General features: G+C 36.5%; 2 protein-coding genes across 6 annotated transcripts in view; both read left to right on the top strand.

Annotated features, from left to right (window-relative positions):
- Positions 1-6411, top strand: part of rfx1a (regulatory factor X, 1a (influences HLA class II expression)) — a 27126-nt gene extending 20715 nt beyond the window's left edge. For all 5 annotated transcript variants that reach the window (XM_056271957.1, XM_056271966.1, XM_056271974.1 and 2 more), the window contains 4 exons: positions 1646-1854; positions 3072-3225; positions 3419-3464; positions 4525-6411. In XM_056271957.1, the coding sequence (XP_056127932.1) occupies positions 1646-1854; positions 3072-3225; positions 3419-3464; positions 4525-4685 (570 nt within the window). In that variant the 3' untranslated portion in view covers positions 4686-6411. The remainder of the gene's footprint in view (positions 1-1645; positions 1855-3071; positions 3226-3418; positions 3465-4524) is intronic.
- An 8241-nt stretch (positions 6412-14652) lies between these two features.
- The window catches only part of grin2ca (glutamate receptor, ionotropic, N-methyl D-aspartate 2Ca), a 92184-nt gene continuing 89997 nt past the window's right edge, over positions 14653-16839 (top strand). Inside the window, exons 1-2 of the mRNA XM_056271928.1 lie at positions 14653-15031; positions 15253-15708. The gene's annotated coding sequence lies outside the window, so the exon portion shown is untranslated. The remainder of the gene's footprint in view (positions 15032-15252; positions 15709-16839) is intronic.

Raw genomic sequence — 16839 nt, forward strand, 5'->3', positions numbered from 1 at the left:
AGTATGTCAGCCGTCATGTAGCTGATGATTTTAACGACTTGCAGTACACATATTAATAAGGTGACCGCTGGGTAAGGTGTCTTACTCAAGAGAACAATGGTGATCATTTGTGGAATGAAAAACATTTTTGGTAAGATTTTGGTCTTAGTTTTAACTGCTAGGCCATACCAAAAAGGGAAATGCTGACTAATTTAGAGAGGAATATGTTGGTGACATGGGCAAGGACCAATCACATTTTCTTCAGAATGTAAATATATAGTTTATTTTGCTGTTTGTGATAGATAGTTAGATAGACAGACAGATAGATAGATAGATAGATAGATAGATAGATAGATAGATAGATAGATAAAAAAAATATATAGAGATAGATAGATAGATAGAAAAAGAAATATATATATATATATATATAGAAACAGATACAAAGGTAAATAGATAGATAGATAGATAGATGGATAGATAGAAAAAAAAATATATAGAAAGAGATAGATAGACAGACAAATGGTTCTTAATAGCAATGTAAAAAAAAAAAAAAAAAAACAGCTTAATTTGCTGCTTAATATTTTTGTGGAAACTGATACATCTCCCCCTGGATTCTTTAATGAATAAGAAGCTAAAAAAAACCAGCATTTATTTGTAAAAATTTTTTGTTGTTGTAACTTTATAAATGTCTTTACTGTCACTAATCAATTTAATGTGCCCTTGCTGAATATATATATTTTTTAATTATTTTATTGTTATACTTCATGGTTTCCTCAAAAATAATAATAAATGCTTCTTGAGCAGGGAATCGGCATATCAGAATGAATTCTGAAGGATCATTAAAGGAGAACTCCGGTCAATTTTAACATTGAGCTAATTTTTTTGTACATTTGGAGTGCTGTCAGTACAGACAAAAACGACAAAAATCGGTGTTGCCTACACCGTGTTATCCTCTTTTTAAAATTCGCACCCTGTTGACTTCAATGGGGCAAGTTCTAAACCTGCCTTTAGCCTCTTAACAACCTTAATGTGCCATTACAAGTGCACAGCCATGTGAGTGGTGTTATTAAGAGTGACCACGGTCAATCTGACTGCAGTAAATGTGAAAGATATGAATAAAAATGATGTTTATTCAGCCAGCTCACATACCTGTATTTACTTCCTGTTTTCATTCGAAGTCCACAGTAGTCGATTGTCGAGTTCGCGCGCGCGATCATTAGTTATATTAGTTACCAATGATCGCGCGCGCAAACTCGACAATCCACTACTGTGGACTTCGAACGAAAACAGGAAGTAAATACAGGTATGTGAGCTGGCTGAATAAACATCATTTTTATTCATATCTTTCACATTTACTGCAGTCAGATTGACCGTGGTCACTCTTAATAACACCACTCACATGGCTGTTCACTTGTAATGACACATTAAGGTTGTTAAGAGGCTAAAAGCAGGTTTAGAACTTGCCCCATTGAAGTCATCAGGGTGCGAATTTTAAAAAGAGGATAACACGGTGTAGGCAACACCGATTTTTGTCGTTTTTGTCTGTACTGACAGCACTCCAAATGTACAAAAAAATGAGCTCAATGTTAAAATTGAACGGAGTTCTCCTTTAAGAGATATTTCATTTAGTCTGGGTTTTTGAATCCCCATGTGCTTTCTCCTGTAGGAACAGGCCTCTTGGGTGTGCCGGTGTGAGGACCGGGTGGTGCAGCGGCTGGAGCAGGACTTTAAACTGACCCTTCAGCAGCAGAACTCTCTGGAGCAGTGGGCAGCCTGGCTGGATGGTGTGGTCTCGCAGGTCTTAAAGCCGTACCAGTCCAGCTCTGCCTTTCCAAAAGCAGCTAAACTCTTCCTGCTGAAGTGGAGTTTTTACAGGTGAGCTGACATTAGATTTGTTCTCTGGGGTGGACAAGAACATGAAGTGACACATCAATTCTGTTACAAAACCTACTGAGAACTGTTTTCTGTTTGAATATACTTTAAAATGAAATGGATTCCTGTGATGGCAAGGCTACATTTTTTCCTCCATGTGTAAAATGAAAATTACCAAAGATTTTGAAATTTTGAGTGTGAATCACAACTGAATTCTTAAAGCTGAATTTCCAGCATCATTACTCCAGTCTTCAGTGTCACATGATCCTTCAGAAATCATTCTAATATTATGATTCGCTTTCTTATTATTATCACTGTTGTGGAAACTGTGATACATTTATTTCAGGATTCTTTGATGAATCGAAAGCTCAAAACAACAGCATTTGTTGCAGTCTGTGCACAATATAATAATTTGTTCCCTCGTTTTACTAAACCGTGGATACATTGTAATTCATTCCCTTGTTTTGGTTAAATCAAATCGAGGGAAAGAAATTAGACCAGTGTGGCTATGAACAAATGGGAACAAATTCTTATTTTGTGGCCAGGATATGTATATTTTTGTCTGCATGTCATGTGCAGGGCTCCATAAGTATATAATGATATAACTAACTAAAATTAAAGCACAAAAATAAAAAATACATACAATTTATAATAAAACACTTAATTTTAACTCATTTATTTTAATATAAAGTTATTTTTAAAATGAGTTATACATTTATAATTAAAAAGAAAAAATACAATAAATATATGTATATTATATCATTTTTAATATATATATATATATATATATATATATATATAATCAAAAAAAGTATTGAGAAAGATTGTCTATTTTTTCTTTATCACTATTTCTTAAGCAAAATTTTGTAAATATTTTTTTAATAAAATATATCTATATATAATTTCCTCCAACTCTGTTGGTCTTCGTGAAAAAGTTCTTGAAAATATTCTCAGAGTTTGTTGCAATTCATTGTGGGACTACTGTATCCATGACAGATGTATGCAACGCTCTCCCTTAGATTATTTTTAAAAACAATAAATCCTTAAAGACAACACAATTTTGCTGTTTGGAGCAGTTTTCACATTGCGTGCCAGGTTTGCACTGATTGTTCGAGTAACTAACTGTAATTTCAAGTATGTTTCCCTCTTACTCATCTTATGTCTTCCCCACCCAACAACTTTCTCACACTTCCTGTATCCTTTCTTTGTTCTCCCTTTAGCTCGATGGTGATCAGAGACCTGACTCTCCGTAGTGCTGCAAGCTTCGGCTCATTTCACCTAATCCGTCTGCTCTATGATGAGTACATGTACTATCTGATCGAGCACAGAGTTGCCCAGGCCAAGGGTGAAACTCCCATTGCGGTCATGGGAGAGGTACAAACACATACGCACACACTCAGAAACATCAATCGTTAATCTCAGACACACTTCTCATTTCGATGACTAATACAAAACAAAATTGCGTCATGCTACTCATAACAGGATATAAGACAGGGAACTGTGAATGACTGATTCTGAATTGAAAAGAGTGTTTTAAATGTCCTGATTCTCTCTTTTGTTCTTTAAGTTTGCAAGTCTTGGCCGAAGTCTGAACCCACTCGATCCTGATAAAGGTTAGTAGTTTTACGCACAAAAACCAAACACTTAATACTCTTCTAAATAACAAACAAGCACACGGATAGATTTGCTATGCCAAAACTTGAAGAAAACAAGAGATTCAAACAATAAGACTTATGGTGATGAATGATACACGGGGCAACTTTTTGAGCAATGTTGCCGTCAACGGGCAACCAGGTGAGACACAGGGACCACAACCGATCTAAATTATTCAGATAGAAATTTGTTGTCCATTCTCATTGGGAAAGTGCCCAGGCAACATCGCTCGGCAGCATGATTGCCCAGCAACATTGCTCATTGCCCAAAAGTTGCCACGTGTATCATCAACTTAACTGTGTTGAGCTATTTAACAATGATCAGTTTTCTGTCAATAAAAGTATCCAAACAGTTGCTCACCTGTCTAATAAAACACACAATATGTTAAAGCGTCTTTCGTGTTTCCGGGGGTAACGCGAATATGGCGTCATTGACAGGCGACGCAGTGACACTGGTAAAAATAGCAGATTTCATTGGATTTAAACTGTTGGAAATATTTGGGATAATTTAAGTACACAAGTGAAAAAAATATATAACATTGTTATTGTGGTTTTTGGATATTTTAATAAAAAAAATCGTACACATTGTGCCTTTTTAAATGTATTTATATTAATTATGATTTACAGTGATTTATAATTAATGTAATTTAAATGTTAAAATGTCAGATGTATTATTGATTTTTGAAAATGTTATATTAAATATTAAAATACTACAAATGTATGTGTATTTAAAATGAATTCATTATTATTTAATGTAATGAAAATTAATTGATAATAAATCAGATATTTTTGAAGTATTTTACGCATTTTGAAAATATATATAAAAGAAAAATTCACAGAATTTGTAATAATAAATATGTATTGATATTTATAATAATAGGCAATAATAAGAAGCAATTCTTATTTTCAGTAATTTATAATAAAGTTTTATTGTACTTTTAAAATGATTTAAAATTTTTAGTACTGAATAAAATACATGCATTTTTATAATTGACATTCTCTGTATGTCTGTGTGTCTCAGAAGAGGAAGAGGAGGAGGAAGAAGACAGTGAGGATGAGTGTCAGGAGTTGTCTCTGCAGTCTGATATGGGCGCTATCGGTGACGAATCTCTGGAACCGCCCGCCAAGCTGGCTCGAACCGATCAGAGGGTGCTGTTCACCACAGGAAGCATGGATAACTGAGAACTTAAACACACACACACACACATGATACAAGCACACACTCCACATGATAATCACCCCTCATTTGTGCACTTAAACCAACACATGCATCTAAAAAACATAAATGCTGCAGCTTACATATTTACACAACATTTCAGATGTTCGTATGTACATTTCCATGCCTGTCGATGTCTCAAATGCACATATACACAAGAAACATTCACTGAAACACAGAGACACACACGCTCATAACATGAACGCGATAATCGATAAACGTATCATATCGAGATCTTAGACTGGGTGTATCGCTCACTAAGAATAGCCCTCGAATCTAAACCTGATTCTGTGTCTATAGCTGTTAAGACGCAAGAACACAAATGAAAACTGCTGCAACTGGATCCTAAGAGTCGTTCGTGACGGACTGAACTCTGATTGGCTACTGAAACCTGAACGAAACCGTCAGAATACCTATAAGGGTTGTTTAGGGAGAAAAGAAAAGATGGACTGTAAGTGTGCGTGTTGTGTGTTGATGTATACTTTCTGCCTATCCGTGTGTTGTTTGTGTGATGGTGAGTGACCCGGGACCTTATCGTTTTATTGGCTAATGGCTAGCGCGAATGCGTGTGTTTTTGTGCATGTGCGAATGACCGTTCGTGGATTTCAAAATGTGTTGATAGTTGTTTTGGTCAGTGGTACCATTTTTTTTTTAGTTCTTGATGCCTTCAGTGACTGCCATGTCATTAAATGTTTAAAGAATATTATAGCCCAGCTCTTTAAAAACTCGATTTCCCATGAGTCTACTAGGTGTAAGTGATTCAGCTGGGTTCTGTCAAAAAAAAAAAAAAAAAAAAAAAAAAAAAAAAAAAGATTCTAGGGCTAGTATACATACCTCTGCAAATGACAGCAGTTTGCCAGAAACGAGAGGAAGTTTTTTTTCCCAGTATGTCTTTCCTCTCTTCTTTTTTTCCCCCCTTGTTTATTTATTTATTTAAAAATTTTGGGCCTTTTTTGTTGCACTTTTTCATCTTGAGCTTGGTACAAGACATTAGATGTTTCTGTCCTTTTTCTTTGTTTAATATGGTCACATGGTGACAATCTTGATGTGTACAGCATTGTCTAACACTGTTTAGTGCATATTTGATGGTTTGCTGTGAATTTGAGATTTGGGTCGAGATATTTTACTAGAACCCTTCAAACAAACTTGACACCACTGCCCATATAGCTAGGACATGTAAAAGTAGAGAGCGAAAAGATCTTTCTGCCCTGTCCTTCTCAAGACTCATTCGTTTAATCCTTTTCTTGTGTTGTGGCATTAATGATTATTGATTGATCAATTTGAGAGACCTAAAGTACATTAAAACTATATCCCATATCATTCAACATATGTAAACAATGATTATTGCTGCTGTATATCTGATGGGAGTGTTGAGCAGCGCACAAGATGCTGACTGATCTCAAACCAGCATATAATGCTTATCTTGATAGAACCACAGGAAACATATCACAAGCTCTGTAGATCTTCTCTGTATGACAGCCATAACAAAATGAATTTCCCTTTTCACTTTTTTTGAAGTTGTTTTCATTTCTTGCTTAAAAAAAAAAACGAACACAAAAAAGTGTGGCAGTGTTTTGAGTAATCTAAACCATGAGAATGGATGTGCCTTTGCCGTTATCAAATTGAATCCAGATGTTTTTCATTTAAAATATGAATAAATTAATAATTTCTAAAATTGTGAATTGTTTCAAATATGTAGTTATATCAAGTTGCAGTTTTTTTTCCCTCGAGTACTCTTAAAACCTACAGTTTCACATCTATGTTGTTGTAGGTGTCTTGGTAACAACCTAACTGCAGTTTCTAAGTGTGATATCCTGTCCAAAAAAACCCCAGCAAACGTGACAAAGAAACATCACATGTGGTAATGAGTTCATGCATTTACTTGCCAAGGTACTTTCCTGTCAGACTGTCACATTGTGTGCCTCAGACATTTCTGAGAAAAGCAACTCATCAATATCGAGAAAAAAGAAAGGCAAAGCCAGAAACTCTTTGGTGGTACAAAGAAGCAACTGAATTTTCAGTTACTTCAGTCACCAGTGTCACATGATTCTTCAGAAATCATTCATCATAATTTCTTATTATGAATGTTTTTTTAAATAATAATAATAATTTATTATTTATTACTTTTTTTTTGTAAATCATGATACCCTTCCATTCAAAAGCTTGGGGTAAGTAAGATTTAAAAACAAAAACAAAAAGAAATTAATACTTTTATTTAGCAAAAGCACATTCAATTGATAAAAAAGGACAGTAAATACATGTATGAAATTAATAAATATTAAAAAATATATATATTTATAAATGCTGTTCTTTTGAATTTTCTATTCATCAAAGAATCCTGAAAGAAATCTCAGTTTCCACAAAAATATTAAGCAGCACAACTGTGTTTGACAATGATAATAATAAGAAAAGATTCTTGAGCATCAAATCATCATATTTAAAATGTAATAATATTTCATAGTATTCCTGTTTTTACTGTATTTTTGATCAAATAAATGCAGCCTTGGTAAGATTAAGAGACTACTTTCAAAAACATTACACACACACACACATATACAGTATATATATATATATATATATATATATATATATATATATATATACACACACACACTCACACACACACACCTTTGTGCTTTGTGGTTAGCACTACGGGAGTGTTTACTGTAGACAAATGCGGTCAATTTTTTTTCCATATCCATACACATAGCACAGGCAACTATTTAGGGCAGGTTCCATGTTGGACCATCAATAGGGGGCAGTATAACATTGCTTGTGGATGAAGTAAGACCAAATGTGTAGGAAGAAAGATGTTTGGTTTTTTATCAGTAATGCTGGCACACACATCACAGGACAAGAGAGACATTATAATTCGACAACGCTGAAAGCTGGTAGTTTATCAAACCTGGTGTATTCACTCAAATTTTACTCTCTTCAAAATAACGTTTCTTTATTAGCATTCATGGTTTAATGAAGACCCTTTAACATCCCTAAAACTGGAAGCTTTTTTTATAGTGGAACATATTTCTTTAGATCATGTTCTTCAAACTAAGAAAAAATGAAACTCTCAATGGTTCTTTTATAACCCCAAAATGGTTAATCTATGGCATTACTGCAAAAAAAAAAAAAAAAAAAAAACCCCAAAAACAACAACCTTATTTTGGACCCTTAGTTTTTGTGTTCATCTAGTTTAAAGAAAAGCCAAATTGAATTGTATTTGTTTTGGCAATATCAAACAACTTTCAGAACTTGGCTGCAGCTGTTTGAACAGATGCTTAATGACAAAACTGTTTTCGATTTCTTAGGACTGGATTAATTTTTGGACTGGAGAAATGTCACTGACCAACAGGCCCTCTCACAACAGCTGCAGTTAGTAGATGCTAAGCATCACTTGAAGTGACAACAGTCTGATCAGTACATCATGACAGCTTCTTGACCAAAAGTGTCTTTAAATATCACTGTACTTTTGGAAGTTAGAGAGTAAATGCTTTTCTTTCTAAATGTTCCTAAATTAACACTGGTCATTTTTAATCAGTCTTTTTTTTTTTTAATCTGTTTTGTTGCCATGTGCTACATGTCTGTTTAACCGACAAAAGTGGAATTGCAGATGCAGAGGGGATGTTTTCAAACTGAACTGATGTGACAAAAACACTTAGGGCTTTTCACACTGCCCTTATCATCATTCTAAACCTTATTTTAACCCCAGTAGAGGAACGTTTCACCCTTTAGAAACATCGCTAGATTGGGGCCAATGTTAACTTTTCCTGTTGCTGGAAAGCTCTTCGTCGTCTCTCGGATTGACTATTGTAACGCCCTTTAAGCCGGAGTTTCTAAATCTACACTACACAAGCTTCAACATGCACAAAATTCGGCTGCTAGGATCTTAACTGGGTCCAGAATATGCAATCATATCACTCCGGTTTTTGCTAATCCTTGCATTGGCTCCCAGTTAGGTTCCGAGTCGATTTTAAGATTATGATGCTCACATACAAATCTTTGCACGGTCTGGCTCCAAATTATCTAGCTGAACTGTTACACCCCTACACTCCAAATCGCAGATTGCGCTCCTCACAATCGAGCATGCTGGTTGTTAATAAAACTCGCTTAAAGTCTATGGGTGACAGGGCCTTTTTCTTCTATGCACCTGTCCTTAGGAATTCTCTGCCTCTTGAATTTAGGGAAGCCCAGACTTTTGCCATTTTTAAAGGTCAACTTAAGACATATTTTTTAAAACTTGCATTCACCTGTTGATGTGTTTGTTTGTTTGTTTTTTGTGATGGGATGCGTTTGCTTTAAACAATTGTCTATTGTGTGTACAGCGCTTTGAGAAGCTGCTTTTAAAGGCGCTTTATAAAATAAAGGTTATTATTATTATATTCTAATTTAGAAGCATTCTTTAGCAACTTTTTGTGCGAAAAAAGTCCATTCAGGAAAACACGTAATAGTACAGTCGATATACAAATATAAAATATATAAAATGAGAATCCATAATGTTAGAGTCTTTGTATAAACGGGTCGAGGGCTGTGTTCGTCAATCAATGGATTAATTGTTATCCTGTGTAAATTAGTTGTGTGAAACGTGAAGCAAGATAACTCAGGATTACGTTTCCTCTGGGTTTTTGCGACATTTTTCTTGCAATTCCGTGTTTATATGTCACAATTCTTATGAACTCGGAATTGCGAGAAAGTCAGAATTGTGAGATATGAACTGAATTGCGAGGAAGAAAGTCAGAATTAGGAGTTATAAACTGAACAGCGAGAAATAAAGTTAGAATTATAAGTTATAAACAGAATAGCGAGAAATAAAGTCAGAATCGCGAGTTATAAAGTGAATGGTGAGAAATAAAGTCAGAATTGCGAGATATAAACCAAATAGCGAAAAATAAAGTCAGAATTGCGAGTTATAAACTCTAAATTGTGAGAAATAAAGTCAGAATTGCGAGTTATAAACTCTAAATTGCGAGAAATAAAGTCAGAACTGCGAGTTATAAACTAGGTTTTTCTGGGATAATCCTCAAATGGTTCAGGTCACAATAAGGGAGGAGTTACTGTGAACATAGGTGACCATAAGTATAAGTGGACATCCTTGACATGCAGAGTCCCACAAGGCTCAATTCTTGGACCACTCCTGTTTAACTTGTATATGGTCCCCAATGAGCCAAATAATGAAAAAGAACCAAATAGCTTACCACAGCTATGCAGATCTCCTTAGCCCTATCGCCTACAGCCCCATTGACTCCCTGTGCCAATGCATAAATTAAGCTAACAGTTGGATGTGCCTAAACTGTCTTCAGTTAAACAAAGACAAAACTGAAGTCATTGCATGGAAACAAATATGAATACAAGGTCAAGCCAGGTGAATACTCTAGGTCCAAACAAACTTGGTGTGATTTTGGAGTCGGACCTTATGCCGCGTTCCAGGCAACCTGTAACCCGTGTTTTTCCAACCTTATACCTGTGAAAGTGCACTGGAACGGCAGTCAAACCCGTGACTTCCCACCCGTGAACTCGTACTAGATCGATGTACTCCCAGTTACGAGTTCTGACGTCACATAGCCCGCAAAACCATACAAAACAACAATGGCAGCCCCTACGGATGCAGTGTTTCTGCAGGCGGTACACAGTGAGAATACACTTTAGGACAATATAACGTTGCAGTCAAATTAATAATAATATAATAATAATGATAATAATAAACACACGATAATGTATTACAATGTTATGTGTCTGAAACAATAAGTATGTATATACACACACCCGATTATGTAATACAATGTTATGTGTCTGAAAAAATAAGTATGTATATTGCGCTCAGGTAGTTTGGCGTGACTGGCCTGGAACGCTACAAAGTCGTGAGTCGTGGTTTGAAGTCGTGATTTACGTGCTCAAAAACCTGCCTGGAACGCAGCATTAGTTTCAGAAAACGTCAAAGCAATAACTAAATCAGCATCTTATCTAAAAAATATTGCAAGAATTGGATGTTTTGTTTCAAGTCAAGACTTGTTCATGCTTTCATCACCAGCAGGGTGGACTATTGTAATGGACTCCTCACTGGCCTTCACAAAAAGACCATAAGACAGTTGCAGCTCATACAGAACGCTGCTGCCAGGATTCTGAGCAGAACCAGAAAATATGAACACATCACACCAGTCCTCAGGTCTTTACACTGGCTTACAGGTGCATTTAGAATTAACTTTACAGTATATTACTTGTTTATAAATCACTCAATGGTCTAGGACCTCAGTACATCACAGATATGCTCATTGAAAATAAACCTATCACTCGGATCATCAGGATCAAGTCAGAAATACCATGGGTTCACTCAAAGCAAGGCAAGTCCGCTTTTAGCTGTTATGCCAGCCATAGCTGGAACGATGCAGCTCTCCGAAGAGATCAGATGTGCTCGAACAGCTCCACATTCAAGACTCAAAACACATTGTTTAGCTGTGCATTTACTGTATGAGAACTGTGCCACGTCCGACTGATCGCACTTTATAGGTTTCCTCTTCTCATTTTTTTATAATGGATTTAATACATTTGAAATCAATTTCTTATTTTTTGTTTTTCTTATTTCCTATGCACTTGTTGTTGGTGATTATTTTATGACTCTTTTTTTAAACCATTTTTATGTAAAGCACTTTGAATGTGCCATATAAATAAACTTGCCTTGCCTACATTGCGAAAAATAGTCAGAATTACGGGGTATAAACTCTGAATTATGACTTTTCTCGCAATTCCGAGTTTATAACTCGCAATAATTCTGACTTTAATTCTTGCAATTTCGAGTTTATAACTTTTTTCCCCTCAGAATTGCAAGAAATAAAGTCAGAATTACAAGTTATTTTAATGTTGTGTGTTACCACGATAGTGCTTTGTATTTATGTGCATTTTGTACACTGTTTCCACCTTTTATCAGTATTTACCTCAGCTTGTGGAAGAGCTATTTGTGATGAACTTAGTCCATTTTACTTTTTACCCCCTGTGTGTTTTGGTGGTTGAACTTGTCAGTATATTAGTATAAAGGAACAAAGGAACAAAACCAATTTTAGAACTTCAGTAGGTTGGCATAGGCCTATACAAGTTAATGAAATATATAGCCTACAATTATTTTTTATACTGTAAATTTAAGTTACATTTTTGCTATTGACTATGGTAAAGTTCTGGCAAACCACAACTGTTTTCATAAATTAAACTTTTATCTTGAGCTTTCTTCTATGACGAGAGAAAACGACAAAAATTTCAGAATAGAGAGCGAGAGGGCATTTGGAGCAGGTTTGAGGACGTAAGCTGAGCTGCTGTTCAATACTCTGAGACGTCTGGCTATATTTGGACGTCTCCCCTGAGATCTGTCCCGTGCCAAGTTGCCCCTTTCCCCTCATTTTTACCGTTTTCCGTCAAGACCATGACTAATAATACCAACTATTCCTCGTGACGAGGAAGAACGCGTTCTTTACGTGTCAGGATTTGGAACACACGTGCCAGCGCTGCCGTTCTACTCGTCTACCTCTTTTATACCTCTCTCCTGTTGTTCCTGTTGCTCGCACGGCGTAGTGTGTGAAACGGTGCGGCCAAGTCTTGGAGAGAGAGCATATGCCCATCTATGCCTCTCTCACTTTCTCTCATCCTGACATGTGTGTCCTCCTCCGCCCTGCGGCCACCTGCGAGTCTTCCTGTGTCCCTTCTGCCGTTGCTCTTCAAACGTTTTTGAGCTAATATTGAACTCATGGCCAACGGCTAATCCTGACGTGCTAACGGCCACAATCAGCGCTGAAGTCCGACCGCAGGTCCGCAGCTACTGCTAAAGGATTGCTCCAGGCAATTATGTTCTTTTTATATATAAATAATTATACTAAGAAAACTTTTCTTCTTTTTCTGAAGAAAATGTAAAAGTTGTGGCCGTTAAAAATGAGCGCTTGGTGGTTTCTAAGGCGTTGCTAAGTTTCTATGTTCTAGGACTTGTTAGGGCTTTACTGAGAGGTTATTCACTCTTTTATTGTTATCCACAGGCAAAAATAGCTAATTTCAGGCTGAAACAAAAGCAAATCATTGTGATGCAAATGCAAACCTTTATGTTACCAATATGTAGCCTACAATGCCATTCAAAGTTTGGGGTTGGTAAGATTTTTAACTTTTTTGAAAGAAGTCTCTTGTGCTCACCAAGTCTGCACTTGTTTTATCAGTAAAAACAGTAATATTGCGAAGTATTACAATTTAAAATAACCATTTTCTATTGGAATATATTTTAAAATGTAATGACAAAGCTGTATTTTCAGCATCATTACTCCAGTCTTCAATGATCCTTTAGAAATCATTCTAATATGATGATTTGATGCTCAAGAAATGTGTATTATTATTATCAGTATTGAAAACAGTTGTGCTGCTTAACATTTTTGTGCAAATAATGATTACTGTCACTTTTGATCAATTTAATGCATCCTTGCTGAATGAAAGTAATAATTAAAAACCTCGAACCTCGATCACCATGTACATTTTTTTGTCTAATTTTGTAGCTACTGTCCAGTAGATGTATTTTTTTTTTCTGAAGAAGTAGCCTAATAAAGCACTGTTTTTTATACTTAGTGGAAATAAGTCACAGGATCTCGATAGACATGTTAACGTACAATGTGCATTGGCCTTTTAGCCATCATTCACATTTCTTTCCACAACAATCAACAATAACAAGTTTCAACTCCCACATAGTTTTATCATTGTCTCAAACTGCATTGACAGCAAACGTTTATATGTCATAGCGTCCTTTGCACATGCTCAAACTGTTTAGACCAGACCTCATGTGATGTGCAAGAACAGTTAGGTTTGATGTTAATTCACATTTATGGTTTATGTCACCATATTTTATGTAGTCTGCATATGCGAACATTTATCAACATTTTTGATTTGATAAAGACCCTGTTGACTTTCATAAAATGGGCAAAAACAGCTGAAACAATCTTCAAAATATCTTCTTATGTGATCCACAGAAGAAAGAGAGTCATACAGCTTTAGGATGACATGAGGCTGAGTAAATGATAACAGAGTTTTAATTGTTGGGTGAACCCACTATTTCAAACTTTGGAGTCTGAATGATTTTTAGACTGCATTTATTTGTTTAAAATGCAGTGAAAACTGTAATCTTGTGAAATATATTACTACAAATAACTTTTATTCCAAAAAATAACTTTTCTATTTAAAACATTTTTTTAAATGTGATTTATTCCTGTGATGACAAATCTGAATTTTCATCTGCCATTGTAAATCACTCTAATAGTTGAACCTCTTGAAAACAGTTGTGCTGCTTAATATTTTTGCCGAAACCCTGATGATATTTTTTTTCTCCTGGATTCTTTGATGAATAGAAAGCTCAAAAGAACAGCATCTATTTCAGTCTTTACTGTCACTTTTAATCAATATATGCTTTCTGAATGAAAGTACAATTTTCTTTTTTACTTACCCCAAACTTTTGAACGGAATGTTCAGCGTGATGTTTGCTTGCATGTGTGTGTATATATTTGCATAATTCGAACATAATTTCTCGAATGCTGCTTAATATTGCTTTTCACCATATAAAAAGCGAGTCCAGTGAGATAAATCCACCTCCTGAGCTTTAGCACAGAGAGAAACTTCTATTAGGGCTACAGCAGCTATTGGTAGTAAAACCCAAACTAGATGCTGTACACTGAAGTATACGGTTATAAACAGGATTATGAAGTAAAATTTGTAGCGATTGCTGAAAATATTGCATTCTCAGAGTATGAAATTGCTACCAATATTATGTCTGGACTTCAAAGAATAAGAGTAGAAATGGCTCAAAATCATGGAAGCCATCTGTTTAAGAGTTATTTTAAAAGAGAGAGAGAAGATGGTTTAGAGGAAGGGAGAACGGAGGGAGGAGGGTTATAAAGAGAGAGAGAGAGAGAGTTAGAATAAATCCTTACCACATAATGATTACGGCTCACAAGTCCTGCCTCTGAAATGGAGTGCAGAAGGAGCCGGGATTACAACTACAGTAATCTGAGAACCGCAACTGCTCTCTGCAGCCACAGATGAGCACATCAACTCCAACAAAACATCAGGGGTCAGGGGAAATGAGGCACCTTCAACTACGGGAGACAAGAAAATAAATACAAACCCAAGAGAATAAGAAGCTAAAATATCTGTTGGCGAGCAATCGACAGCCTGCTAAAACAAGAAGCTCCACCTGTCGGCCCGTGCCACCTGTGTGCCCTTCCAACTGCCAGTTTTTGGAGTAATCCATGGTGTCTTTTACTGGAATGAGGGCTACACTGGAAAAATGAGGCGGAAACAAGTTAACAAGGTAAACGAAAGGTTACAATTCGTTCTTTTGGATTGAAAAGAGACTCTGAATACATGGAATATTCCTTTCCCTTTTTGTTCATTTTCACATGGAGCAACAGGAAAATCAAAATTCTATTTTACCTGTTTTTTTGGACACAAAATAGTGAAGTTCTAAAAAAAACAATAATAATTTGACTGATCTGTAAACCTTATGTCTTTTCCGTTTCATTTGGGATGCAGATGAGATGCTGACAGACTTGGACCTGTCCAATGAAAGCTGAGACACATGTGTCCACCTAACCAGTGACTGTCCTGGACGAGGAGCTCTATGCGCATCTGCACCAGGACACTTGTGGACAGCCGTCTCCTGCCTCTCATTTCTCCTCTGGCATCCGCTCTCCCTCCATCTCTCCACGCCACCTCCTCTTTTCCTCCCCCCCTCTCTCCATCCGTCCCACCCTCCCCTCGCGGAAGATGATGTGACCTTCTGCCAAAACTGCGAGAGACCATGCCACTGTCACAGTTGGCTGTTCTGTCTACACTGAAATAGAATCAAACAAGAGCCACGAGAGAGAGAAAGAAGGAGGGGGGGACGGGGGAAAAAAGAAGAAGAAGAAGAAAAAAAAAATCAGGACGAGTCACGGAGGAGGAAATGTGCTGTCGGGCGTCCGGGCTGGATGTGGTTTGCCAAAGCAGGTAAGTGATCACCTTCACTTCTGCCAGGGGATGTTGCTGGCGCACGCATACATGTAGACACACTTTAAATGGGATTTTGTGAAGTTGCGCACCTGTTCATTTGTGCTTTTAGTGACATTACTGTGTTTTAACAGCAGATTTATTTAGGAGCTGTGCGAATGCTAAGTGTGTTTGTGTTATGAATCATCCTGAAAGTGCCTTGCTGTGTTCGGACAGGGCTGCGAAACTGTCTCATCTCAAGTCGATGCACCCACAGGTTGGATGCTTGTTGAAATTGTAAAGTTTTAGTTCACAAGTGTGACCGAACCAAAAAAACCTGGCTGTAGGTTAAAGCACGTCGTTTCTGCAGTATGTCGCTCTGTGGTTTTCGACTTGCAGGTACTACAAAGATCAATCACTTCTCACTGCAAATGGAGTGCGTTTCCCGTTAAAGTCGCTGTGCTGGAATGTTAAAGCGGCTAGAAATTGAATTCCGTTGAGAGGTGAACTGAGAGATCTTGGATAGGAAGCAATGACAGCTTTCAGTAATTACTGTTGGGAGCAGTTATTAAGGAGCACACACTGACGCATTTGGGATTCGTCCCGCTGAAGCTGTGATAATGTGCCACTTTCATAGTGAGAAGAGGGTGCTTCATAAGAGCAAGGTGGATAATGGAAAGAGAGGTACGTACTTGAGATGGATAGAAAAAGACAAAAGGTGAAAGCCATCAGATCCAATCACACGTAATCTTGAACAAAAATGGTCAGGAAAAAGAGGAGGGAAAGTTATTAGGAAATCGCAGTGGTGGGTGACAGTTTCAAAATTAGAAACAGACCAGCTAAATATTTGCTCCAGGGCAAATAGAAAAACATCATCGCAATCATAATTACAGCTCTTCAGTCGTCAGTCACATCAAGATGCGTTTCAGGGGGAAATTATTACATAGTTAAACAGGAACTGATTAGTAGAAATCATTTTGTAGAATGACCTGATTGCCCTTGCGTCCTCGTTCTCCTTTAGAGCAGTGCTATCAGAGTAATACTTTTTTTCTGTAATGAGAATTATAGCAGTGTTTTATGAACTGAGATATGACCTGATATATGATTTTACTTTTAATAAGAAGAAGATTTGTACGTTGTAGTTATACGCAT

The sequence above is a fragment of the Rhinichthys klamathensis genome, unplaced genomic scaffold, assembly GCF_029890125.1.
Source record: "Rhinichthys klamathensis goyatoka isolate OS25496 unplaced genomic scaffold, OSU_Roscu_1.1 h1tg000015l_1, whole genome shotgun sequence".
Lineage (NCBI taxonomy): Eukaryota > Metazoa > Chordata > Actinopteri > Cypriniformes > Leuciscidae > Rhinichthys > Rhinichthys klamathensis.